The 27,512-nt window shown below is 51.3% G+C and overlaps 2 protein-coding genes across 4 annotated transcripts in view; one reads left to right on the forward strand and one right to left on the reverse strand.

Moving 5' to 3' along the window:
• Positions 1-22,800, forward strand: part of LOC310745912 (uncharacterized protein) — a 58,856-nt gene extending 36,056 nt beyond the window's left edge. For both annotated transcript variants that reach the window (XM_083579133.1, XM_083579134.1), the window contains exons 2-9: positions 472-6,246; positions 7,269-7,568; positions 9,889-9,977; positions 11,990-12,073; positions 15,753-15,899; positions 17,399-17,530; positions 19,979-20,101; positions 22,634-22,800. In XM_083579133.1, the coding sequence (XP_083435259.1) occupies positions 472-6,246; positions 7,269-7,568; positions 9,889-9,977; positions 11,990-12,073; positions 15,753-15,899; positions 17,399-17,530; positions 19,979-20,101; positions 22,634-22,648 (6,665 nt within the window). In that variant the 3' untranslated portion in view covers positions 22,649-22,800. The remainder of the gene's footprint in view (positions 1-471; positions 6,247-7,268; positions 7,569-9,888; positions 9,978-11,989; positions 12,074-15,752; positions 15,900-17,398; positions 17,531-19,978; positions 20,102-22,633) is intronic.
• Positions 22,801-24,186: 1,386 nt separating this feature from the next.
• The window catches only part of CCM2 (CCM2 scaffold protein), a 43,189-nt gene continuing 39,863 nt past the window's right edge, over positions 24,187-27,512 (reverse strand). For both annotated transcript variants that reach the window (XM_083579890.1, XM_083579891.1), the window contains exon 10: positions 24,187-26,757. In XM_083579890.1, the coding sequence (XP_083436016.1) occupies positions 26,477-26,757 (281 nt within the window). In that variant the 3' untranslated portion in view covers positions 24,187-26,476. The remainder of the gene's footprint in view (positions 26,758-27,512) is intronic.

The raw sequence follows: 27,512 nt of genomic DNA on the forward strand, positions 1-27,512 counted from the left end.
GACATCTGAAGGCAGCCCTGTTTAGGGTGGTTTTTAATGCTTGATGTTTTATGGTATTTTTAATACTTTGTTGGAAAGATAATATTATCCCTGGAGAGAGAATTCCGCAAACTGGCAGCCACTACTGGGAAGGCCTGTTCTTGTGCTGCTGCTGCCCTCCGGACCCAAGTACAGTGGTACCTCGGGTTACATACGCTTCAGGTTATAGACTCCGCTAACCCAGAAATAGTACCATGGGTTAAGAACTTTGCTCCAGGATGAGAACAGAAATCTCGTGGCGGCAGTGGGAGGTCCCATTAGCTAAAGTGGTACCTCAGGTTAAGAACAGTTTCAGGTTAAGAACGGACCTCTGGGGCGAATTAAATACTTAACCCGAGTACCACTGTACTGAAATGTTGTGGAGTTTGTTGTGGAGTGATTTGGATTAATGCTTCTCCCCCAATCTTTCTCTTCTCAACCCCCCATCCCCAGATGTATCCCGGACCACCTCCACGTCCTCCACGCCGAGTAGTGAGGCCCTGACACCGCTGCAGATGTCCCCGGCGGTGACGCCCGACTGCCAGACCGGCCTCCCCATGGACCCCACCCTCTGTGGCAAAGTCGTTCCGGCTTTCCTGCCGGCGAAGAAAGAGGACCGCCCGCAGCCCGAAGGAGCCAGCTGTGACACGGCCGTGGGCAATGCCGCGACCGGCCTGGTAGCCCTCAGCGAGTGCGGGCAGGTCGTGATGGAGCAGGCCCCAAAAGCCGCCAAGGTGGCGCCCAAAGGTCAGGGGGAACCTACGTCGGGCGTGGACATGCTGGACACCCGGATAGTGATGGGCGAGGAGACTCAATGCCTCAGTGAGGATGAGGAAGATGGGGAGGGGGCTGCCTCTGCGCCGCTCACACGGGGCACCTTGGAGGCCAGCTCTGAGGAGGAGGAAACGAGCGACATGGAGGATCAGGACATGGTTGACCTCCAGGCGAGGCCTCCCCACCAGACCCCAAAAGACTTGGGCAGCCGGCAAGCAGGCATGACCCTCCCCGGCCTCCGGAATCCGCAGGAGGCCGAGAGGGCAGCCATGACACCTCCACTCTCTCAGGGCGAACATTCGGCGGACCTGCCTTCTCCGCCTCCTGCGCTCACCAAAGACCTCTCCTTGGAGCCTGCCGAGGCCCAGCCCCTGCCTGGCAAGCACACCTGTGGCCTGGACCCAGAGCTATACTTCACGGCGCCCTCGACCCCCATCAAGACTGTGTTTTCCCACCTCAGGCACCAACCCTTCTCCAAAGAAAGCCTCAGCGAGGAGCAGAACGACACGGACAACGAAGGCCTTTGCTCCCCACCCACCTCCCCCTCGGGGTCCTATATCACGGCCGAGGGAGGCAGCTGGGCGTCTTCAGGCACCGGCAGCACTTCCCCGTCTTGCTCCCCCAACCTGATCGCAGAGTCGGAAGCCATGGAGGCCCCGGCGGCAGACGGCGAGGAGTTTCTCTCGGAGTACGCGGACGGCCGCCCAAGGCTCCCACGGGGACCCAGCCTGTCTCCCGACTTGGAGGGGGAGTTTGCTTTCCAGACCCTCTCCTCCAGCACTTTAGTCCACTCATCGTTCCCCGAGGACGACGACGACGGGCAGACGACCCCGGAGGAAGATGGCGGCGACTGGGGCGCCGAAGTCGCTCCCTTGAGGCCGGGCCCTCCGAGGTTTGAGCAAGAGGCTCCGTCTTGGCCCGAGAGCAGAGAGGACTCTGGAGACGAAGTGGATCTGAGCCGCGAGCTGTCCAAAGCAGAGGCTCCGCCGGCCTACGAAACGGGAGCCGGAGACTCTGCCGAGTTTGCAGGATCGAAACCCTGCCTCTTGCCCGGTTCACTCGCTGCCTTCCCTTCTGGGACGGACACCTCCGAGGCTGATGCACCCGGCCGGCCGCAGGCCGAGACGGCGGCTTCCGCCCCAGACGATGGCGTGGACGGCGCCGACAGTGACCAGATGATTTCTGCTTTGCTCCTGCCTTTCCGTGGGAGCCTCATATTCGAGGCGGAGTCCATGGAGATCACGCTGTTCCCCCAAGGGGAGTCGGTGGGGAACGACGCCCTCTACGGCGTGGAGGACGACGACAGCACTTCGGCCTCCTTCCTGCACTCTCTCTCGGAAACCTCCATCAACGAAGGCGTGGACGAGTCCTTTGCTTACCAGGACGACACCTCCCAGTCCTCAGACTCGGCCTCCTACAACGGGGAGGACGATGAACGGCTCTACAGCGTCGAGCAGTACGCCGTGGTCGCGGAAGCTGCCGTCGCCCCTGCTCAGGAAGTGGCCGAGCCTCCAAAGGAAGATATGGAACCCGCGCTGTCCCGATCGGGCAGCGAGAGCGAGATGGAGACCTCATCCGATGCTTACAACACAGATGAGGAAGAGACGGCTTCTGCTGGGGACAATGGGCACCCGAGGGCCGAAAAGGAGGAGCGGGAGGAGAGAGGCTCCTCCCTGGAGAAGGCTGAAGATGAAGAGATACCCCAGGAGGACCAAATCAAAGTTTCGCTCCCCACTGAAGAAGAAGCGGCTTCCAGGTTGCGGGTTGTGCCCGAAGCTCCCGGCGATTCCTCCGAATGTTCTGGAAGCAGCAGCAGTTCCCCTACTGGTCAAGGATGGGGGTCTCCTATGGAGCAGGGCCCCACAGCTCTTTTCGGAGGCGTGGGTCATGGAACTGGATGTGAAGAGGGAGAAGAGCCTTCAAGGGAAAGGGGCTCCCCCTGCGCCTCCCTGGAGCGCCAGTCGCTCTCAGACAGGCGAGAGGCTGCTGAGGAAAACGTCCCTGATCCTGGAGAATGCCTCATTGCTTGCTTTGATACGGATGAGGAAGCAGACGCTTTGCCGCCTCTGGACAACTCCTTGGAAGGGCCTCGGCCTGTGGGACAAACGGCTGCAGAGTGGGTCGACCAGGTGTATGCGGGCCCTGCCATAGCCCTGGGATGGACCCCGAAGCCGTATCCTGTGGTGTTTGCAGAGCTGGCGACTCCAGACGTCAACGACTCGTCTTCCTTTGACATCAGCGCCAGGCTGAAGGAGTCGGAGGAGCGGCTTCTGGAGCTCCTTGACCAAGATGGCGCCTCTGGGGGAGGCTTGACTGAAGCAGAGAGGCCTAACGGAGGAGTGTTCAACGTGGAGCCAGAGAAGGAGGAGCCTCCATTCGTGTCCCTCCTTGGCTCCTGTGAGGCGGCCATCTTGGACCAGCCTGAAGCGACTCGAGCCGACAACGAGCCGACAGCGGAGTGCCTTATTGCCTGCTTTGAATCGGAGGACGAGCTTGAGGAGGCCTCGTCCCTTGACCAGATGAACAACAACGAGGACCACGTGGTGGCCATCTTTTCTGAGGCGAAACCTGATTCTCGGCCCCTGCTGGGACCAAACGGCACACAGCAGAACACCGCCGTCGTGGACAGTGAGGTCACCTTGTTGGCGGCAGCCACAACTCTGCCCCCCACAGATGTTGAAGAGCGTGCTGAAGTCTGTGGGATGCCAAGAGACTCATCTGGGCTGGAGATGGAGGCCTCCACAGGCCCTCCTGCCAGTGTGGTTATAGGAGACGGCGCAGCCCATCTCAAGCTGTGCTTGGAGACTGGCGAGGCCAAAGACCTGAGCGTGAGGGAGCCTCAGCCTGGTGAGAGCCGCCATGAGCCCACGCTGGTAGAAACAGGCGGCCATCTTGAGGAAGCTGGAGAGGACGCCAAGGGCAAAGATCAGCTAGGGGAAGAGGCTTCAGTTGTAGAGGAAGCCACCAGGGCAATGGAGGAGCAAGCGCTATCGGACGAAGTTGATGCTGGCCAGGACTGGGAAAGTCCGTCCGAGGGAGAAGAGGATGCTATTTCTGAACTTGAAAGTGATGAAAACAGCAGAGCAGACTCTGTCGCTGAGATCCCGCCAGGAGAAGGTTCTGTTTGGCCGGGAGACGGGCTTCAAGCCCAGCGCTTAACCACGCTTCCTGTGGGACTGTGTGGATCAGAAGCCGCCTCATTCCAGGATCCTGGTGCTCAGCCTAGCCTGAGAGACAGCAACATGAATTTGGTTCAGATTCAGATTAAGGGGGCAGCTCCTGCTCCCGCCAGCAGCGAGACCACAGATGGTCCAGTGTTGGTGGGAAGCTTGGAGAAGAAGCCAGGACAGAAAGATGAGAACAAGCTCGTGGTTCCTGCGGCCTTTGAGCAGGTTGTTCGCCAGGCAGGCCTTCCTGAGCCAGCGGGTCGTAAAGAAGGCACTGAATGGCCACAGCTTGGTGGGGTACAGATTCTGGAGCCCCAGGCAGCAACCAAAGACACCAAGCTGGCTGTCCAACAGGGGCCTGAGGCTCAGAGGAACAGGGGATGTATGGAGGCGGCTGCATCTCTGCCTCCTTTGAATGATCAGCATCCTTTGGACGTCAAAGCTCAGGTGGAAAAAACTGCCCCAGGAACTTCTAAGGCAGGAGATGCAGTTGCAACGCCTTCCACTGGCAGGGTTGAGGGTCTACCCAGGCAACCCTTGCAGGTGCCAAAGAAGACCTTTGCTCAAGCTCTGCTTCAGGGTCTCCAACCACCTGCTTTGGGCGCTGAACCTTCTGTGCAGGAAAAGGATCTGGATTCCAGTCTCTCTTCCCCAAAGTTGGCAGAGGTCTCCATGCCCAACTCGCAGACGGACAGCAGCTTCTTCACGGCAGCTGAGGACATCTCTTGTGGGACCCTTGTGCTGACTTCATCCCCTGGCTCTGAGAGGGAAGGGCTCAGCACCCCTGAGCAGGCATGGGGCAGCCCGGCCGAGGATGTGGAGAACAGCCCTTCTCCTCTTCCACAAGAACAGCCGGCAGCCGTTTCTGAGCTGGAACACCGAGTGGTCGAGACTGAAGATGCTAAGGTTGAACCCTTGGCTGAGCCGTCGAAGATCCCACCAGCAGAGGGACCTTCCCAGCGGAGCATGGCGTTGTGTCTGCATTCCTCTGCTCTTAACCAGCCGCCTTCTCCAGCCAATACCCGGCCAAGGGATGTGTCACCCGTGCTTTGCAAAAGCCAGCACCTCTTCTTTGCTTCTGAAGAGGAGATCTATTTGTCGGAGCCTGAAGATGCCCAGCACATCCTTTCCAGTGGAAATGCAGAAACGGAAAACGTTGGTGCTGCAGAATCGCCGGGGACCAGGAGGACTGGTGCAGCCCCGGATGATTCTGAAGCCGTTGCTGCAGCGACGCCATCTCCAGCCCCCAGCCAACCGGAGCTTCCTGGTGCCTTGTGGCAGAACGCCTCGTTGGTTGCGGAGCCTCCAGCGGTCACCGCAGACCAGCAGCAGATCACCGACATGTTGCGAGGCTCCTTCGGCAACCTCAGGGAGCCGGGCTTGGGTGCTGCCCGCCTGGTGAGCAGTCTGCTGGTGGCCGAAGCACAAAGCCTTCTCGGCAGCCTTAAGGAAGACGTCTTGGAGTTCTCCTCCGAAGGCGTCATGCCAGACTTGTCGGAATCGAAGCATTCCGAAGATGAGTTGGAGCCTCAAACCACTTGCAGTCAAGACCAAGTCGCCGGGCAACCTTGCAAGGAGCTGGAGATGGACAGGGTAGCAGTTCCACCACATGTGGAGGTTGTTCCCCTTCGTTCAGAGGCGGTGGAGATGGCGGCTGGGCCGCTGCTGAGTTCTGGGTTGGAAGGAGTAGACCAGCCTGCTGAGGAGGTCGTCTTCGCGCCCGGTGAAGCCGAAGGGAAGACGTCTGAGAGCGTTGACAGATCTCCACCTCGGAGCTTGCAGGCCGAGCCGACGATCCAGAGTCCAGAAGCTGATGGGTCAACTGAAGAGATTCCAGAAGAGATGAGACTAGAAGCTGCCACAGCAGAGGAGGTTGGCCACCCAAGAGAGGAAGAAGGACCAGTTCCTTCAAGTGCTTTTGCTGGAAGCACGAAACTCGGGGTCCCGGAAGCTGGTTTGCTGAGTGTGGAGACCACCTCTCCTCCATCGCAGGCCCCGCCAGTCTCTGAAGGACCAGCTCAAGAGTCCCTGGCTGTTTCTTTGCAGGCAGAGCAGCCCCCATCGCTTACCTGCGAGGAGGAAGCTCCTCTGTCTCCTCCTCCATCTCCACCTTCTGAACCTCAAGAAGTGCCTCCTGTTTCTCCCTCGCCTCCCTCCGACGGCCATTTCCACGGCCCCTCGGCTGCTTCGTGGCTTCCTGCTTCAACAACCAGGCCTGACGAGGAACGAGCTCCTTCCAGAGAGGACCTGATCCTCCTCCGGGATTCGCGGAAGGCTCCTGCAGAAGGTAAGGTTTCATTTCCCCGTCTCTCCCATCCAGATAACGGGAGGATGAGGATGAGGGTTGATTTTATTTATTTCTTTTTATTATTATTATTAATTTAAAATAAACACACTTATGAGAAAACAGATGTACATACAAGTAAACAAACATACAATCAATCAAACAAATAACAGGAAAATCAAACAAACCACTACACTATAAGATACAAGAAGTTTCCCCGTCTCTCCCATCCAGATAACGGGAGGATGAGGATGAGGGTAGATTTTATTTATTTCTTCTTCTTCTTCTTCTTCTTAATTTAAAATAAACACATTTATGAGAAATCAGACGTACATACAAGTAAACAAACATACATACAATCAAACAAACAAACAAATAACAGGAAAATCAAACAAACCACCACACTATAAATATCATATATACTCCTGATACTGAACACAATTATAAAACTTATAGAGAAGAAATTAAAAACTGACTTCCAATTAATCTCACTGTACTTTATCCATTACTTTATACTGCACAGTTACACATTTCTTATATAATTTCTTTTTACCTCCCTATGAACTTATATTTATACAATACAGGGATCTAATTCTGCCAAGATGATTCCTTTTATTCCGTAGTTTTCTAAATAGTTTTTAAAGATCTTTATAGACTTTTTGTTTTGGTTGGCCTCTTACTCTTCCTGTGGCTTTTGCTAGCTGCAGATATTCTACCATTAGGATTTGCCAATCTTCTGGTTCACCAGAAGCGGCTTAGTCATGCTGGCCACATGACCCGGAAGCTGTACGCCGGCTCCCTCGGCCAATAAAGCGAGATGAGCGCCGCAACCCCAGAGTCGGCCGCAACTGGACCTAATGGTCAGGGGTCCCTTTACATTTACTATGAGAATTTGGCAGCATAGGTTCATTTCTTCAGGTTTTGGTGCCAGGCTGGGTGAAGCTGTTTGGAGTTCCTGGCTTCCAACTGCAAGGGAAAGGACACCCCCCCAAAAAACCCCTGCCCTAACCTACTTCTCTCTCCAGCTGTGGTGAGCGCCAGACCTGCCAAGCCCTGCCGCGAGGACCAGCCTCCCATCAGCAAAGATTCCAGGGGCCGGAACCGGTTGCCTGGCAACAAGGACGCCCGAGAAAAGGACTCCGTCTCTGCAGGGGAGAAGCGTGGGGACCGGGGGCCGGCGCCGCTGGAGTCGAGCTCCTCCAGCGATCGGGAGCTGCTGTACCGCTGCCCGGAGATCGAGAGCCTGAGGGAAGCGACTGGCATGATGCTCCTGGAAGAGAAGAAGGCCTTGGCGGGGAAAAGGACCCACGAGGCCAACCACAAAGGTGAGAAACCCCCGTTGGCTTTCCATTGTTTGGTCCCGAGGTGCCTGGTTGCGCCAGCCTGTGGGCGGAGGTGGCGGCAAACTCCCTGGCACTGACCCTGGGGCTCTGCCCCAATGGGGGGTATCACCCCACCTGCTATTTTTTTTTAATAAGTTTTTATTAGGTTTTCCACAATGATAACAAAAACCACAAAGCAGAGTGATAACACAAAAACAGAAAAAGAAAGAAGGGGGGGAAAGGAACAACAAACTTAATTCTTCACAAATCCAACCTTTTAAGCATCTTGGTTGACTTCCTCAAGTCCCTCCCTTCTGAGTTTCCTTGTAGTTAAAAGTAACAGCTTTCCAATATCATTATTAACTAAAACAATTTCCAATTAATGTTGTTGTTGTTTAGTCGTGTCCGACTCTTCATGACCCCCTGGACCAGAGCACGCCAGGCACTCCTGTCTTCCACTGCCTCCCGCAGTTTGGTCAAACTCATGCTGGTAGCTTCCAGAACACTGTCCCACCATCTCGTCCTCTGTCGTCCCCTTCTCCTTGTGCCCTCCATCTTTCCCAACATCAGGGTCTTTTCCAGGGAGTCTTCTCTTCTCATGAGGTGGCCAAAGGATTGGAGCCTCAGCTTCAGGATCTGTCCTTCCAGTGAGCACTCAGGGCTGATTTCCTTCAGAATGGAGAGGTTGGATCTTCTTGCAGTCCATGGGACTCTCCAGAGTCTCCTCCAACACCAGAATTCAAAAGTATCCATTCTTTGGCGATCAGCCTTCTTTATGGTCCAGCTCTCACTTCCATGCATCACAACTGGGAAAACCATAGCTTTTACTGTACGGACCTTTGTTGGCAAGGTGATGTCTCTACTTTTTAAGTTTAAGCTTGAATTTTGCTATAAGAAGCTGATGATCTGAGCCACAGTCAGCTCCTGGTCTTATTTTTGCTGACTGTATAGAGCTTCTCCATCTTTGGCTGCAGAGAATATAATCAATCTGATTTTGATGCTGCCCATCTGGTGATGTCCATGTGTAGAGTCGTCTCTTGTGTTGTTGGAAAAGCATGTTTGTGATGACCAGCTTGTTCTCTTGACAGAACTCTATTATTTCCAATTCTAGTCCATCTTATTCACTTTTCTTAACATTCTAAATCCCATTTATTTAATTATAACTTAATTTAGTAATCCTAGGCCTACTTGTTTTCTTTCAAGTAATTTCTAATTTTCTATGTTACAAGATTTATTCAAATAGCCCTTAAGTTTCCTCCAGTCCTCTTGGAACTGGTCGCGGATTCACCACACCTGCTATTGTGCCTCTGGTACTGCTGCCTTCGCCAGGTCCTCCCTCAGCCCCTTGCCCAGCAATGGTGATTCCGGATGGAGAGGAGATGAGTTCTCACTGGTCTCCAGGTGAAAACGCCAAATGCCGTGCAGGCAATGTTAGAAATTAGAATCCAAACAAACCCATTGTCAGGGAACTGCCATCGGAGCCAGAGGCGGAGGGAAGGCTCCGGGGGGATGCCGGAGAGGGTCCCAGTAGGGAGAGAGGCAGCCCATCTGCTGGGGAAGGAAATCAGCGTAACACCAGTGCGGAAGGGGGGCAGATGGGGGAATCGGAGAGGAGGCTCCAGGACTCCTCGCTGGAGACCAGTGGGGAGAGCACGGGTCCTCCGCTGCCCACGCCCTCCCAGCGCAGAAGACTTCCGCACAGGGAGAGTAGGAGGAGACTTGGCGTCAAAGAACTTCTTTGCTGGAAGAAGTTCAAGAAACGCCTACTGATGGATTCTGCCAGCGACTGAGACAGCCACGACAGAAAGGGTTCAACCAGGTAACCTAGCGGGCAGGGGTACCTTTACCTTTAATACATCAAACATTAAAAGCTTCCCTAAGCAGGGCTGCCTTCAGATGTCTTCTAAAAGTCTGGCAGGGGTACCTTTACCTTTACCTTTTACCTCGGGTTAAGTACTTAATTCATTCCGGAGGTCCGTTCTTAACCTGAAACTGTTCTTAACCTGAAGCACCACTTTAGCTAATGGGGCCTCCTGCTGCCGCTGCGCCACCAGAGCACGATTTCTGTTCTCATCCTGAAGCAAAGTTCTTAACCTGAAGCATTATTTCTGGGTTAGCGGAGTCTGTAACCTGAAGCGTATGTAACCTGAGGTACCACTGTTTTATTAATTAATTAATTAATTAATTAATTAATTAATTAATTATAGATGTCTCCAGGCTCACAGAGGCAAACATCTTGGTGCAAAGGAAACAGTTTTATAAATGGTCTCTTACCTGGGACACCAAAAGGCTCCTTTCACTCCCTGCTTCCTCTCTCTTCCAGGGTCTTCGAATGACTCAGAAAGCAACGAAGGGTCCTTACCTGAGTTGGAAGAAGCTGAGGTTTCAGAACCAAGGACAGCTCAAACGCAGGTGATTTGTTTTAGGTGAAGACGGCTAGATTTGTACGAAGCAGAGATTGCTCCTGAAAAACTTCTGGCTTCAGGGAGTTGTGGGGGGCAGATATATTAATCCAGGGGTCAGCAAACTTTTTCAGCCGTGGGCCGGTCCACCGTCTCTCAGACCTTGTAGTGGGCCGGACTATATTTTGAAGAACAAAAATGAACAAATTCCTACGCCCCACAAATAACCCAGAGATGCATTTTAAATAAAAGGACACATTCTGCTCATGTGAAAACACCAGGCAGGATCCACAAATAACCCAGAGATGCATTTGAAATAAAAGCACGCATTCTACGCATGTGAAAACACCAGGCAGGATCCACAAAATAATCCACAGGTGCATTTTAAATAATAGAACACATTCCACTCATGTAAAAACACGCTGATTCCTGGAGCATTCGCGGGCCGGATTGAGAAGGCGATTGGGCCGGATCCGGCCCCCGGACCTTAGGTTGCCTACCCCGTCTTAATCGTTCCCCCCTCAATGAGTGGGCTGAGCTTTCAGCAGATCACCTAGAGATCTCAGCAGTAGATCTTTCCATATACCGTATTTTTCACTCCATAAGGCGCACCGACCATAGGGCGCACCTAGTTTTTAGAGGGGGAAATCAAGAAAAAAAAATCTTATTTCCCCCCCAGCCCCAAAGAGCAGCGTACAGGCTGCGCGCAACCTCTCCCTGCCAGAGGGGTTGCGCACGGCTATAGCACAAGCCAAGACAGTGAGCGTGATCTCGCTCAGGCTTCGGGTTCCTTTTGCTGAAGCTGGGAGAGCAAGACTCTCCTGGCTTCAGGGAAAGGAACCTGAAGCCTCCAGAACACAGCGGTAACTCGTGCTGCGCTCCAGAGGCTTCAAGTTGCTATCACTGAAGCCAAGGAGCCTGCATTCACTCCATAGGACGCACACACATTTCCCCTTAATTTTTGGAGGGGGAAAAGTGCGTCCTATAGAGCGAAAAATACGGTACCTTCTGGCCACCTCTGGGCTAAAGGATGTTTCTTGAAGCTGTCTCAGCCTGGGGACTGTACAGCAGCGAGGGTCCTCTGAGCATGTGCAAACTACGCTGCAATGAGGAAGCGGCAGACCTGTTTTGTGAAAAGGGAATCGCCTAACAAGGGAAATCGGGAGGTTTTTTCTGGATGTTTCTGAGGCTTGTAAAACCAGAGCGCTGGTGAATTATAACGATGCGAACGCGTAAGGACAGGCTGATTAAGTTGTATTGGAGGAAATACGATTTAAAATGGTGATTAATGATAATGGAAGATTAACGCCGTTTGATTAATTAGGAAAATGGGTAAATGTCTAAGCAAGGATTGAACATGCACAGTCGGAGGAAATCGGAAGTGGATGGGGAAATTAGGAAAAAGTATTTTACTGTGTGCAGGAAAGAAGGGAGGGAAAAGAAATGTATTGAAAGGGAGGGTGGAAAGTCAGCTTTTAAATGAGTGTTCAATTTGAATTAATTTGTTTAAAATTTGGAAAACTAATGGAACTTAATTGGCAAAATACACTGCAATGTGTTGACTTTTAAAGCCAGCCGATGTAAACCATGTTTAGAACTGAAACCATGTTTACTGCTATGTAAACCGTGTTTAGAACTGAAACCAGGTTTGCTGCTATGTAAACCATGTTTAGAACTGAAACCAGGTTTGCTGCTATGTAAACCATGTTTAGAACTGAAACCAGGTTTGCTGCTATGTAAACCGTGTTTAGAACTGAAACCAGGTTTGCTGCTATGTAAACCATGTTTAGAACTGAAACCAGGTTTGCTGCTATGTAAACCATGTTTAGAACTGAAACCAGGTTTGCTGCTATGTAAACCATGTTTAGAACTGAAACCATGTTTACTGCTATGTAAACCATGTTTAGAATTGTAGAGTTGGAAAGGACCCAAAGCATCATTTAGTCCAACTCCCTGCAGTGTAGGAGCCACAAACTAAAGAATCAGTTTGGTTGTTTTAACCATCCCACTTGCATCTTCCAGGCGCAACTAACGCACTCCTTGGGAACCGGCGAAGAATCCATTAGCAGAGCGAAACAGAGCAGGAGCGAGAAAAAAGCACGAAAGGTCAGTAGAGAATCGGGCAGGGAGGGTCTGGGGTGCAGGAAGAGCGGACTAGCAGAAACTTTTCTCAACTCTGTAATTCCCTGAATGGTCTGCTGAGGCATGTGGCATCCTGTGAGAGATAACTGGTGTCTACAGTACAGCGGATGGGACATGGGTGGCGCTGTGGTCTAAACCACTGAGCCTCTAGGGCTTGCCAATTGGAAGGTCAGCGGTTCGAATCCCCGCGACGGGGATTCGAACAAAACAACCCCTAGAACAGCAACTGAACATGGATTTTACTATCTAACTATACTATTGAGCCGTAAAATGAAAGCAATAAACAATGTACTGCAGTCACACAATCAATCCGTCAGTTGCTGAACTGGGTTCCACACAGTCACAAAAGCAAAACGAAAAAGAGCCGCAAAAGCAAAAACGCAAAATAAATAGCAGAAACAGACAGACCTCAGTGTAACTCTCAAAGCAGAGCACATTCAGCTTCTGAAAAAAGTCTGTAAAGTCTGACTTTTAGAAGACATCTGAAGGCACATGGATCACGTTCGCAACCTGAGCATCCACTGTATTATTATTATTATTATTAATTAAACTTATACACTGCCCTATACCCGGAGGTCTCAGGGCAGTTCACAACAAGACCACAACATATAAAATCAAACCAAACACAATAACTCAATAACCCTCCCTCCAAAAGCCACATTCTAAAAGGGGGTTGGATGTCAATAAGATCAGCCAAAGGCCTGATTAAAAAGGAACATTTTTGCCTAGCCCCTAAAGGTGTATAAAGAAGGTGCCAGGCGAACTTCCCTGGGGAGAGCATTCCACAGACGGGGAGCCACTGCAGAGAAGGCCCTGTTCTCATGTTGCCACCCTCTGGACCTCTCAAGGAGGCGGCACATGAAGGAGGGCCTCAGAAGATGATCTCAGGGTCCGGGTAGGCTCAAATGGAAAGAGGCAGTCCTTGAGGTATTGCGGTCTGAAAGTTTCTGAGCACTTTTCAAAGGCACAGCCCATTATAGCGAGTCCTTGGGATGCAAACAGGACCGCCTGAACCCTGCAGGAGTTTTTTCTATCTGTCTCAAGCAAGCGCTAATTAGTTGAGGCAAAGTGCTTCCTGTGTTTGGAACCAGTTAAGTCCGAAGCCTGCTGAGATTCTTCTTAACGAGCAGCCGAGAATCCCTATTAATTCCTTCCAAAGCCTCCAAGCAAACAGAGTTCTTAATTTTATTTTTAAAGGGAACTTGACTCGGTCAGCGCTGCTCTGGACTCCCGACAACACTGGGTGGGCCAGAGGAGAACCAGACATCTAATCTCTCTGCCTGGAGGCAAACTTCCAGGAAAATCTTGACCTCGCAACAATCCCCATGTGCGTGACCCCCTTTCTGAAGCGGGGCATACAGTGGCCAAGCCCCATGGCCTCCCTGCCCCCTTCCTGGCCATCCTTGGAGAGCAAAGGGCTGTCAGAGCAAGGATAATCGCCCGAGCCAGTGACGAACATAGACAGCCTTATCCAAGCCCTAATCCAGCCCCCCTTGGTCTCAGGGCAGCCTCAGCTAGGGCTTCAAGGACTGACGTCAGGCGGGGGGCCCTCTTATTCCCCCCACCCACCCCAGAATATTCATCTGGGTCACAACCACGTTGAACATCACTGGTCAGCAACTGGCAGTGCCTTGGTCAAATCCCTGAAGGACCAGGTGCGCAGCTAGGGAGATGGCGGCTAATGGATTGAGGTTGAATCCCGACAAGACAGAAATACTGTTCTTGGGGGACAGGGGGCTGGTGGATATGGAGGACTCTCTGGTCCTGAATGGGGCAACTGTGCCCCTGAAGGACCAGGTGCGCAGCCTGGGGGTCATTTTGGACTCACCGCTGTCCATGGAGGCACAGGTTAATTCTTTGTCCAGGGCAGCTGTCTACCAGCCCCACCTGGTACGCAGGCTGAGATCCTCCCTGCCCGCAGACTGTCTCACCAGAGTGGCGCATGCTCTAGTTATCTCCCACTTGGACTACTGCAATGCGCTCTATGTGGGGCTACCTTTGAAGCTGACCTGGAAACTACAACTAATCCAGAATGCGGCAGCTAGACTGGTGACTGGGAGTGGCCGCCAAGACCATATAACACCCGTTTTGAAATACCTACATTGGCTCCCAGTACGTTTCCAAGTGCAATTCAAGGTGTTGGTGCTGACCTTTCAAGCCCTAAATGGCCTCGGCCCAGTGTACCTGAAGGAGCGTCTCCACCCCCATTGTTCAGCCCAGATATTGAGGTTCACTGAGGGCCTTCTGGCGGTTCCCTCCCTGCGAGAAGTGAGGTTACAGGGAACCAGGCAGAGGGCCTTCTCGGTGGTGGCACCTGCCCTGTGGAACGCCCTCCCACCAGATGTCAAAGAGAAAAACAACTACCAGACTTTTAGAAGGCATCTGAAGGCAGCCCTGTTTAGGGAAGCTTTTAATGTTTAATAGGTTATTGTATTTTAATATTTTGTTGGAATCCGCCCAGAGTGGCTGGGGAAACCCAGCCAGATGCGCGGGGTACAAATAATAAATTATTATTATTATATTATTATCATACAAACCTGCCCGGGCTGTGAGATCTTCAAGGGAGGCCCTTCTCTGTGCCACCACCCTCAAAGGCACACTTGGGTTGGGACCCAGGACATGGCCTTCTTGGTGGTGGCTGCTCCTGGACTATGGAACTCCCTCCCTGGACAAGCCTGACTTGACAGGTGAAAACGACCTCCTCTGTTCCCGCAGGCTTTGGGGAACCGACTGTGTTTAAGGAAAGGGCTGGTGCTGCGACGCTTCTGTTGTTGTGATCTGTATGTTTTAATAGATCTCGTATAAAAATTTCCCTGCGTGGAAATGGCTGGCAGGAAAATGGCCAGCAAGTCCTGCAGCTCGTTGGCTAACTGGGCTGGGGCTGATGGGTATTGTAGTCCAAAACACCTGGATGGCATCAGTTGGGCGAAGGCTGGGCTAACTAAGAACGAGTAAGACTAAAAATAAATAAATTTAGGCGCCAGAAAGAGGGCAGAGACATCAATAGGCAGGGAGTTCCGAAGTGTAGGTGTGGCCACACGAAAAGATCAAGTTCTTACAAATGCCAGAAGAGTTTTATGAGCATCTGTAACGGTGCCAGTTCCACAGATAGAGGCGGCCCCAAGCTTCTCAGATCTTCAAACTTTGGGGCTCTCCTGCGTTGATCCCATTCCTCTTGTGCTGGGGGTTCTGTCATTTTTGGCTAAGGAACGGCACTCTTCTCTAATGATTTATCCCCTTATGATTTATCAGCTACTTTAAAAGGAGGCTGTATTTTAAATTGCATTTTAACCTGTGTTTTAAATTGGTTTCCACACCCTCTATTATGTTTTTACTGTGATTTTATTGGTGTTAGCCGCCCTGAGCCCAGCTCCGGCCGGGGAGGGCAGGGTATAAATTTATTTATTCTTATTATTAATTTAATTAATCTTATTATTAATTATTAATTTATTTCTTATTATTAATTTAGAAATGGTGGGAATGACTTCAGTTGACGCAGGACAGATCTTTTGAACCAGATTATACCTCCTTAGGACTCAGCTTATCAGCCAGAGTCCTGTCTCTCCTTCTTCTGAGCATGGCTTTAGTCCAACCTTTCTGCTCGGCGATTCTAACAGGCTGTCATCCCCTTGTCTCCCTCCAGGCCATGTCGAAGCTGGGTCTGCGGCAAATCCACGGCGTCACCAGGATCACGATCCGCAAGTCCAAGAACATCTTGTTTGTGATCACCAAGCCGGACGTCTTCAAAAGCCCTGCCTCGGACATCTACATTGTCTTTGGAGAGGCCAAGGTGAGGGGTGAACAACTCCAGCCCTAGCATGAGGCACAGTGAGGCAGCTGCTTCAGGCGGCTGAAGCTGAGGGTGTGGAAAGGTGTTGGAGGAGCTCTCTCTCTCTCTCTCTCTCTCTCTCTCTCTCTGTGTGTGTGTGTGTGTGTGTGTGTCTGTCTGTCTTTCACCCTCCAGTGGCATAACGTGGGTTGCTTGTGCCCGGGGCGGACAAGGCCTTCTGAATCCAGTTAGGGGAGCCCACTTGGCTCACTTGTGTCCAATAGCATAGGAGAAGGATTTGCTTTGAAGAATTGTAGGGATCCCCAAGGATCATCTAGTCCAACCCCCTTTAATGCCAGAATAGTGGTTGGACGATCCCCTATTGAGGGGCTGCTGCTACCTAGGCATATCCTGTGGGCCGTGTCCCTGGCTCACTGTCTTTCCCTGCCTGCCTGCCACCGGGGGCCTCTGGCCTCTGGCCCCCAGTGCCCACAGAGGCTCTGTCCGCCTTTCTCACACCTCCAAGGCCTGGCCGCTCTTCAGTCTCCAGGCTGTTCAAGGGGTTGTGTTGGCGGTTTGCCTGCCCTGGGCACTAGCAACCCACGTTACACCACTGGAGGGTGGAAGACAGACAGACAGCCAGACAGCCAGACAGCCAGACACACACACACACACACACACACACACACACACAGAGAGAGAGAGAGAGAGAGAGAGAGAGAGAGAGAATTCTGTCCTCCAACACCTTTCCACACCCTCGCCTTCATCCGCCCGAGGCAGCTGCCTCACTGTGCCTCATGCTAGGGCCATAGCTGTCAACCGTCCCTTATTTGGTGGGAAAGTCCCTTACCCTAGCGCCGTGTCCCACGGCTGTCCCTTATTGATGATGTCCCTTAAATTTCCCGGGTTTCAAAGGAAGCAGCTCCTCTCCCTCCCTCCCTCCCTGCCAGCCAGGGAGGCTCCAACTGTGTTGCTTGGCTGCGTTGCTCACCCAATAAGGAGTCTAAGAATGACTGGGGGGGTGGAGCTTGCATGCCTTGTGCCGATCAAATCGGCCGCGTTGCCTGGGGACTCGCCTTTGCTCAGCGCTTCCCAGCGGAGAGGGGACGGTGGTTTTCCTTGCTGCATCTCCTTTGCCGGGTTGCTGCGCTGTGGGAACCACCGCTTGAGGTTTTGTTTGGCTGCTGGCTGGGATTTCTGCCTTTGGCTCGGAGGGGCTCAGAAGTTGAACATTCCTGTGCCCGGAAAATCCCTTCTTTTGGCTGCTGATCCCTTATTTTCAAGGCTGCTGGTCCCTTACTTTCAAATCTTTAAGTTGACAGCTATGGCGAGGGCCGGAGTTGTTCGGGGAATCCTTTCACCTCTCGGGGTAACCAAACGGGTGGCGTGAGCTAGGCAGGAAACCCAGAGTCTGCGTGAGGCCTTTTTGACAGGTCTCTTGTGCACGTCCAGAGCGGCGAAAAGACTGGGGTGTGTGCGCCCTCATCGTATTTATTCCCATGCCCTCTTGTCTTCTGCAGATCGAAGACCTCTCTCAGCAGGTACACAAAGCTGCGGCGGAGAAGTTCAAGGTCCCCATGGAGCACTCGCCGTTGATCACTGAAGCAGCTCCCACCCTCACGATCAAGGAGGAGAGCGAGGAGGAAGAGGAGGTACGGTGGTTTGGTGCGGGAAGGCCAGGAACGAGATCTTGGGGTTATGAAATAGGGCTGGATGAGCTGCCGTTGAAAAAGGCAGATTCCTTCCCCCCCCCTTTTTAACAAATATTTTTATTGATTTTCAACATACAAAATTATAAAAAGTACCACACAGTTTATCACACATACATTCTTATTGGACTTCCATCAGCACCTCTGATAATCCTTCTTTCTCAAGAAATCTTCTATTTTTTTAACGTCACTTTTCCCAGTTTTTTTAAATAATTGTCTATAAAGGTCCACAAATCCTTTTCTGATTTCTTTCGGATTATCTATTTCTTTTCCTTCTACAATAATCTTATTATTTGTATTCTGTTCCTTCCTTTTTCTAATCTGCCATGCCAGCCACTTTCCAGATTTGTCTGCGTATTCAAAATTCTTTTGTCTCATTCTTTTAATATTCCATTCAACTTCTTTATTTATTATCATTGAAAAAGGCAAATTCCACGCTCGTAGGGACCACGAGGAAAGGAGTAGGAAATAATACAATGCCGATACACAAAACCGCTGTGCGGCCACGTTTGGGATCCTGTCTACAGTTCTGTTCGCCTCACCGCAAAAAGGCAGTCTTCAAAATTAGCCAGGCGTATTTTGCACTTGGCTCTCAACAACTTGCGACCAAGTGAAGATGCCTGGGCGCCAGGATACTGCCCGAAATCACCATCTGGGGATCCCTGGATCTGGACTGTTTTCACACACTAATACCACATCCTGTAGAATTCTGTCAGTTCTATTTTATCTGCACAATTGGAATGAATTTCAGGAACCAGAGTGCTGTTTCTGTGCAGCCAGAACACCGTTAAGAAATGCAATAGCTCAGTGAGAGACGATCGGCTTTGCATGCAGAAAGTCCCAGGTTTATTCCCCAACATCATTTCCAGGGAGGGCTGGGAGATGATGATGATGATTTGTTACTCATGTTATTATTTATTTAATGTATTTATATCTTGCCTTTCTCCCAAGCTGGGATTCACGGCAGCTTCCAGCATTAAAAATTAGTGCTATACAGTGGTACAGTGGTGCCCCGCAAGACGAATGCCTCGCAAGACGAAAAACCCGCTAGACGAAAGGGTTTTCTGTTTTTCGATGTGCTTCGCAAAACGAATTTCCCTATGGGCTTCCTTCGCAAGACGAAAGCCCATAGGGAAATCTCCAGGACAGCGGGGAAGCGCAGCGCGTCTTCCCCACTGTCCTCGGACCTCCTCCGAAGGCTGGCGGTGGGGCGGAGAGACCTTCTCCCCGTGCCAGCCTTCGGAAGGCTCCTCCGAAGGCTGGCGGTGGGGCGGAGAGACCTTCTCCCCGCGCCAGCCTTCGGATGGCAGTCCTGAAGACTTGCGGTGGGAGGAGGGTTTTCCTTCCCACCGCCAACATTCAGAATGCTGTTCTGAATGTTGGCGGTGGGGAGGAAAAACCCTCCTCCCACCGCAAGCCCCGGGAACAGAGGAGAAGCGCTGCGCGCCTTCCCCTCTGTTCCCGGACCTGTCCTGAAGGCTTGCGGTGGGGAGAAAAGCCCTTCTCCGCACCGCCAGCCTGGCAAGCGGTCTCCATAGGAACGCATTAATTGATTTTCAATGCATTCCTATGGGAAACCGTGCTTCGCAAGACGAAAAACTCGCAAGAAGAAAAAACTTGCGGAACGAATTAATTTCGTCTTGCGAGGCACCACTGTACCTCAGATTACATACACTTCAGGTTACAGACTCTGCTAACCCAGAAATAGTGCTTCAGGTTAAGAACTTTGCTTCAGGATGAGAATAGAAATTGTGCTCCGGCGGCACGGCGGCAGCAGGAGGCCCCATTAGCTAAAGTGGTGCTTCAGGTTAAGAACAGTTTCAGGTTAAGTACGGACCTCTGGAACGAATTAAGTACTTAACCTGAGGTACCACTGTAAAAGACAAAGGGATACAAACCGAATGAGCCAAGAACAGTAATTAACGCCTTCCTTTTTAACAGTAATTAACACCAGAACGCCTTAAAATCCAGTTTGCCCTGACAGCAGCATCCTCTGCACCTTCGTTTCCAAAGGCCTGCGTGAACAGGAAGGTGTTAACCTGTTGACGGAAGGATAACTGGGAGGGAGCCAGTCTGACCTCTCTTGGGAGGGTATTCTGCAATATGGGAGCCACCACGAAAAAGACTGTCTTTCGTTTCCCCTCCAGCCTTGCCTCTGATGCTGGTGGGACCAAGAGAAGGTGAGATTTTGGCACCTAGGCCGGTTCATGTGGGGAGATACTCTCCATCCCAAACCCTGGAGAGATGCTGCCAGTCCGTGTAGTCTGCACTGAGTAAGATGGACCAGTGTGCTGACTCTGTCCTCTGTTAGGGAGGTAGATAAACACAGGAGCGGATCTGCTAGCACCTGGATGGGATCTTCTAAGTCCTTCTCCTTGTCTCTCCCGGCAGGTTGACGAAACGGGTCTGGAGGTGAGGGATATCGAGCTGGTCATGGCTCAAGCCAACGTATCTCACCCCAAAGCGGTGCGCGCCTTGCGTCACAACAACAACGACATTGTGAACGCCATCATGGTGAGTCTCGTATGTGCGGGGAAGTGGGGTGCGTGTGCGAAATCTGAACGATGAACTCCTTGGGTTTTTGGTCCCCGGATGGGGCATGGCGACAGTTCTCTCTGCCTTAGCTGCTTCTCCTTCAGGGGTTTGGACCCCCTTGATTCAAAACATGTGCTTAGGTCAGGAATAGTGGGAGGGATTCTTTAGTTGCACTTCCTGCATTGCACAGGGTTGGACTAGATGACCATCGCGGTCCCTTCCAGCTCTGTAATTCTCACCTCTAGGGTGGGCATCTATAGCTGAGAAAGGCCTCACCTCTGGGCAAAAGGGTCTCTGGATCTGGCCCCCGGGGCCGGATCTTTGCCTCCCTTCATCCCCTGCGGGGGTGCCCACCTATCGGTCAGGTAGTATCACAATTACCTGGACATCAGCTGGTTGCTAGGGCTTGCAAAACACCAGCAGCTGGTTGCTAGGGCTTGCAAAGCACCAGCAGCTGGTTGCTAGGGCTTGCAAAGCACCATCAGCTGGTTGTTAGGGCTTGCAAAGCACTGCCAGCTGGTTGCTAGGGCTTGCAAAACACCATCAGCTGGTTGTTAGGGCTTGCAAAGCACCATCAGTTGGTTGTTAGGGCTTGCAAAGCACCATCAGTTGGTTGTTAGGGCTTGCAAAGCACCATCAGCTGGTTGTTAGGGCTTGCAAAGCACCATCAGTTGGTTGTTACGGCTTGCAAAGCACCATCAGTTGGTTGTTAGGGCTTGCAAAGCACCACCAGCTGGTTGCTAGGGCCCGCAAAGCACCATTCGTGGCGCCATGCAAACTCCCCAACGAGAGGCTGCTGAAATTTGAGAGACCAAAGTCTGCCGCTGCAGTAAACAGGAGGCACTGCTGCCATCTCCCACCCATAGTGTGGAAATGGCGAGGGCTGCACTCTGGGGTTTTGCGGGCTCTGCACCGACCCAGCGTCAGAGCAGGCCCCATGGCCTTCAGGTTGATTTGATTCTACCCCTACCCATCTGACTGTTTCTGGTAATATAATTTATTACTTATACCCCACCCATCTGGCTGGGCCTCCTAAACAGGGCTGCCTTCAGATGTCTTCTAAAAGTCTGGTAGTTATTTCCTTGACATCTGATGGGAGGGCGTTTCACAGGTTGGGTGCCACCACCGAGAAGGCCCTCTGCCTGGTTCCCTGTAATCTCACTTCTCGCAGGGAGGGAACTGCCAGAAGGCCTTCAGAGCTGGACCTCAGTGTCCGGGCTGAACGATGGGGGTGGAGATGCTCCTTCAGGTATACTGGACTGAGGCTGTTTAAGCCTTGAAAAGTCAGCACCAACACCTTGAATTGTGCTGGGAAATGTACCGGGAGCCAATGTAGGTCTTTCAGGACCGGTGTTATATGGTCTCGGCAGCCACTCCCAGTCATCAGTCTAGCTGCCGCATTCTGGATTAGTTGTAGTTTCTGGGTCACCTTCAAAGGTAGCCCCATGCATTGCAGTAGTGCAAGCGGGAGATAACCAGAGCATGCACCACTCTGGCGAGACAGTGCAGGCAGGGAGGGTCTCATCCTGCATACCAGATGGAGCTGGTAGATAGCTGCTCTGGACACAGAATTGACCTGTTCCTCCATGGACAGCTGTGAGTCCAAAATGACTCCCAGGCTGCACACCTGGTCCTTCAGGGGCACGGTTACCCCATTCAGGACCAGGGAGTCCTCCACACCCACCCGCCCCGTCCCCCCAAAACAGTACTTCTGTCTTGTCAGGATTCAACCTCAATCTCCTCCTTGCTCCTGATGTAGATCTTCACTCACCCCTTCTCCCCAGGGTCGGAGGCATTCGTGCCAACATGTCTTGGGCCAGACCTGTCTCTGTGTTCTGCCAAGGCCAGATTAAATGGGGGAAATAAATGTGGATGGATATTTAGATGCGGATAACCTTGTATGCCGGGACGCGGGTGGCGCTGTGGGTTAAACCACAGAGCCTAGGACTTGCCGATCGGGAGGTCGGCGGTTCAAATCCCCGCGACTCTGGGGTTGCGGCGCTCATCTAGCTTTATTGGCCGAGGGAGCCGGCGTACAGCTTCTGGGTCATGTGGCCAGCATGACTAAGCCGCTTCTGGCGAACCAGAGCAGCGCATGGAACCGTCGTTTACCTTCCCGTCGGAGCAGTACCTATTTATCTACTTGCACTTTGACGTACTTTTGAGCTGCTAGGTGGGCAGGAGCAGGGACCGAGCAACAGGAGCTCACCCCGTCGCGGGGATTCAAACGGCCGACCTTCTGATCGGCAAGTCCTAGGCTCTGTGGTTTAACCCACAGCGCCACCCGCGAGGTATGCTTGGTTAAGGGGCAGTTAAATGTTTGTGCGTTAGCCAAGCCACCTGGAAAGTACTGTGTGCAACAGAGCTGTTTAAAATATGTGGCGCTCAATCCAGGAGGATCCTATGAACACGAGGAGCTGTCCCAACTCAACCCTGCAAAGGGGCGACACGGAGGAAATAGGCTTTGCCACTTTTACATTTGCAATATCTCTCCTTTTTCTTTTTGTGCAGGAGCTGACGATGTAGCGACCGGTTTTGGCAAGCCCACCCATTCTGTATAGATGCACAGTTAACTCATATCCAATACAGCTGTTGTTTGTTAGGACTGCAAATAATTAGTCCCAACTATTCTGCATTGAAAATGCTGCTCAATAAATGGTATATTCACTTGAAGTGCACACGGGTTTCCAGAGTGTCTTCCTTCCAAAGGGCTCAAAGCTGCTTTGGGAACTGCAGTCTGTCTGTTTGTGGTTGTTTTTACATTGTGTTCAGCCTTGCTGGCATTCTCTTCAGAAGAATTGGCAGACTCGCCGTATTTTTCGCTCTATAAGAAGCACCGGACCATAAGACACACTTAGTTTTTGGAGGAGGAAAACAAGAAAAAAAATATTCTGAATCCCAGAAGCCAGAACAGCAAGAGGGATCGCTGCGCAGTGAAAGCAGCAATCCCTCTTGCTGTTCTGGCTTCTGGGATAGCTGCGCAGCCTGCATTCACTCCATAAGAAGCACACACATTTCCGCTTACTTGGGGGGGGGTGCATCTTATAGAGCGAAAAATACGGTAGGTCACTTTCTTCATAACTCCTCCCCAAAATGCAGTAGTTTGGTATTTGTGAGTCTACTGTTAGCCATGAGAGCTAAACCTTTGTCTCCGCAGTTGGAAGAAGCAATGCTTTTGAATACCAGTTGCTCATGTGCTTGAATCCTGATTAGCCATCTGGCTGGGGGCTGGGCATCCAGCAGGCTTTCTCCAGCCATTGCAGAGAACGGGTCGTAAAGTAGGCACAAGCCCAATCTATAGGAAGGGGCGCTGGCCAACCCTGGTTTACTCAGCTCTGGGAATAAGCTGAACTGTCCTGTTGTTCCGTTGCTGCCCTTTTGGACTCTGGCAGGTAGGCATCTCCTATCTCCTGAACTAGGCAAGCTGGTCAAATTTTCTTTCAATTTCTTGTTGAATTTAGTCACAACCGCCTTAAGCTGTCTAAAGAACTGGAGTTATGTGCTGTTGACATGGGTAAGATGCTGAGGGCTTTTAGAGGGCTTAAGAACTGGTGCCAGAGCTTGATTTTTTCCTCTGCCCTCCCCATACCTTTCCCCTTGTATGCCATGGCTACAATCTAGCAGAAGTTGGATCTCTCGTGGATGCTTTGATTGAGATTCCTGCAAGCAAGGGGGTTGGACTAGATCTTCTTTCCAACTCTGCAATCCTATTCAAAAAGTAGGATTTGGGGAAGTCTTGTAGCAAGAGCGACCCACACCTGTAATGCAGAAGAAAGGGAGCCTCTCTTACAAAATGTGGAGTTTAAGAGGTGAGCAGGGAGGGAGAAAGAAGAGAGGAGAGAACGGCTCTGGGGATTAACGAGTGCTGGTTACAGCTTTGCTGATGTAATACGAAGCAAGAGCAACTCAATTTGCTGAGTGGGCTGCAGGTGGCTGTTTCAGCAGAGAACTGCAACTTGCAAGGGAGGGAAAAGAAAAAAAGAAAATGTCGTTTTCCATTGTGGCTGTAAAACCCCCCAAAAACCGAACACACTCAGTCAGGATCCCCATTCAAAGAGCTAAAATAGTATACAGGTCAGTTTATAGTAGCCAGCAGAGGTCTTGTGGCATGAAATACATATACAAAAATAACTGTGCATTTATATGTATAATATATACAACACATATACATTATGTATATATTTCTTCCACTTCTGGTTCCTTTTAAAAAAACAAAACACACACAAACAACCCCCCCCCCCAAATCAAGAAATCTACCCCACACTTTAGGCTTGCTGTCAAACTCTCGCACTTGAAGAATCACCAGGCTCCCGTCTGTGAGGATCTTGAATGCCCAAGTTACTGTTGTCTCAAAAAAATGGAAGAATCTACTATAGGCTGGCACCGGACTGAACCCCATGTCCAGCTGCAGGGGTCCAAGACCACTGCTTTGCCAGCCAGGACTGCCCTGCGCCCAGAAAACTACCCTCCCTGCGCAACCTGCGCATCCCAGGTAGAAATGATAGCACCAGATTCGTGGCACCGTTTCAATGGTGGGGGTTTGTGTATCCGTGTCCTTCGACCAGGGTAAGAAAATGTCACAACCTGGTGCAGTCAGAAGTCAGGATGGGAGCTGTTTACTCAGATGTGGGGAGCCTGACTCGGCTGATGGCTTTGCTCAACCTGCGGGCGCTGCTCTCAACTGGAGTTACCCGCGTTCAAGTTAAGCTCGCCAGGCCCAGCGGCAAGCGCCGAGGTGACAGCCCATTTCAGCCGGGCTGCTATAATACACAAAACAAATGAAATACCGTGAAAATCCTTGAAACGAGAAGTAATCGACTAGAAATATTATCTTATAAAAGGTAAAGGGACCCCTGACCATTAGGTCCAGTCGTGGCCGACTCTGGGGTTGCTCATCTCACTTTATTGGCCAGCGTACAGCTTCCGGATAATGTGGCCAGCAGGACTAAGCCGCTTCTGGCGAACCAGAGCAGCGCACGGAAACGCCGTTTACCTTCCCGCCGGAGCGGTACCTATTTATCTACTTGCACTTTGACGTGCTTTCGAACTGCTAGGTTGGCAGGAGCTGGGACCGAGCACCGGGAGCTCACCCCGTCACGGGGATTCGAACTGCCAACCTTCTGATCGGCAAGTCCTAAGCTCTGTGGTTTAACCCACAGCGCCACCCGCGTCCCTTAATTATCTTATAGAATTAAACTAAATAATACAAATCAAAAAGTTGATGGAAAAAATCAGAAAAACCTAGAATTGAACAAAGTCTTAATGGGATGCCGGCTACAAACCTCGTGTCACTGAACTATTCAGTTTCCAGAAGGAAGTAGAGAAATCGTAAACCTTAAATGACCAAATTCAAAGAAAGGGGGTAAAACTCCCCAAAATTCTGAAGTAGTATAATTAAGAAATTTAATAGAGAGCAAAGGGACTATGACACAGGTAGAGTTTATAACTGGTGGTTGGATTCTGGAAATAATAGGTTTTTCTAATTTTTTCCTTAAACTCTTTGGTTTTTATTATTTAGTTTAATTCTATAAGATAATATTTCTAGTTGATTACTTCTCGTTTCAGGGATTTTCACGGTATTTTATTTGTTTTGTGTAATTTCTTGGTTACGTGACTGTCTCTTTTCTACAGGCTGCTATAATACGGCCGAGCCGCAATTGCCAATGTTCTGGTTTCGGAGGAGGAGGCAAGGCAGCTGGGCAGGGTTTGGGGGCAAGGGAAGATCATCTCTTGCCGATGCCTTTGCCCGCAACCAAGCAGGCAAAGGGCTTGGCTTGGCGCAACCAAGGCCACCTTCTGGTCTGGAACAGAAATGTTAGGACGAAACACCTGGGGTGTTCAGTTAATTCACATTGCAATGAACTTCATCAGAAAGTAACAAACAAACACACACGCACTCGCCCCCCGGGGAAAAAACCAAAAAGGTTAGAAATGTCATGTGCAAAAAACCGTAAACTGGCTTGTCGAGTTCTTGCGGACTGGCCGTCCTGGGCAAAAGCCAGCGCTGCTTTCGTGTCGGATTCATGGCTCTCCAAGGATTCCCAACCTGCAAACGCTCTCTATCCTGCGAGGGGCTGATCCTGCCAAGTCCCTCTCCATGGCTTGCTCCTTCACAGAAGAGGAACACGAGGTCAAGGCCCCTCTCTCAAAGGGCCCCGGAAGGAAGGAAGGAAGGAAGGAAGGGGAGTCGTAAGGGAAATCTCCCCTTTCCGCTTCACCCGGAACAAAAACCTTCCTATTATTCCCAGGAGGGAAGAGGAGTCTGTGCACGACTGAGCGAGCAACAGGGCCGGGTTATTCCTTGCAGGGGGAAATTGCCTCTTCTTTTCCTCTTTCTCTCTCCCTCCGACCCTTTCAGGAAGAATCGTGGTCCATGCTGCAGCCGAGAGCCTCGATGTCGTTGCTGATGTCCGAAATCATGCGGTCCCACTCGTCTCCCTCCGAGGGGGCGGACTGGTCGTCCGAACTCCCCGCGGCGCCGTTGCCGTTGGTGGTGGAGTTGGAGGTCGTGCTGACCGTCCGCCGGTACCTCCCAAAGCTGTCGGTGATGATGCCTCGCCCGTCCTTCACGCCAATCGTCTCCAGGAAGTTCTCAAAGTATTGGCTGTCCTTCTCCGGGATGAATGGTCTAAGGCCTTTTGGGGGGGAGAAGGGAATGGAACAAGGAATAATAATAATACAGTGGTGCCTCAGGTTACATACGCTTCAGGTCACAGACTCCGCTAACCCAGAAATAGTGCTTCAGGTTAATAACTTTGCTTCAGGATATGATCAGAAATTGTGCCATGGCGGCAGCAGGAGGCCCCATTAGGTAAAGTGGTGCTTCAGGTTAAGAACAGTTTCAGGTTAAGTACGGACCCGGACCTGGAATGAATTAAGTACTTAACCTGAGGTACGACTGTAATAATAAAAAAAATTATTTATACCTCGCCCTCCCCGGCCAGAGCCGGGCTCAGGGCGGCTAACACCAGTAAAATTACAGTAAAAACATAATGGGGGGGGGACCCCAATTTAAAATACAGGTTAAAATGCAATTTAAAATGCAGCCTCATTTTAAAAGTCAAAACCATAAGGGGAGGGAAACATAAGGGTCAGACTGAGTCCAAACCAAAGGCCAGGCGGAACAGCTCCGTCTTGCAGGCCCTGCGGAAAGATGTCAAGTCCCACAGGGCCCTAGTCTCTTGGGACAGAGCGTTCCACCAAGTCGGGGCCAGTACTGAAAAGGTCCTGGGCCCAGTTGAGACTAATCTAATCACCTTGGGACCTGGGACCTCCAAAATGTTGTCATTTGTGGACCTTAAGGTCCTCCGCGGGGCATCTCAGGAGAGGCAGTACCAGAGGAAGAGACGGCGGTAGTGGCTTCCAACAAAATATTAAAATACCGTAATGC

This window comes from Podarcis filfolensis (genome assembly GCF_964270895.1).
Source record: "Podarcis filfolensis genome assembly, chromosome: 12".
Taxonomy (NCBI): domain Eukaryota; kingdom Metazoa; phylum Chordata; class Lepidosauria; order Squamata; family Lacertidae; genus Podarcis; species Podarcis filfolensis.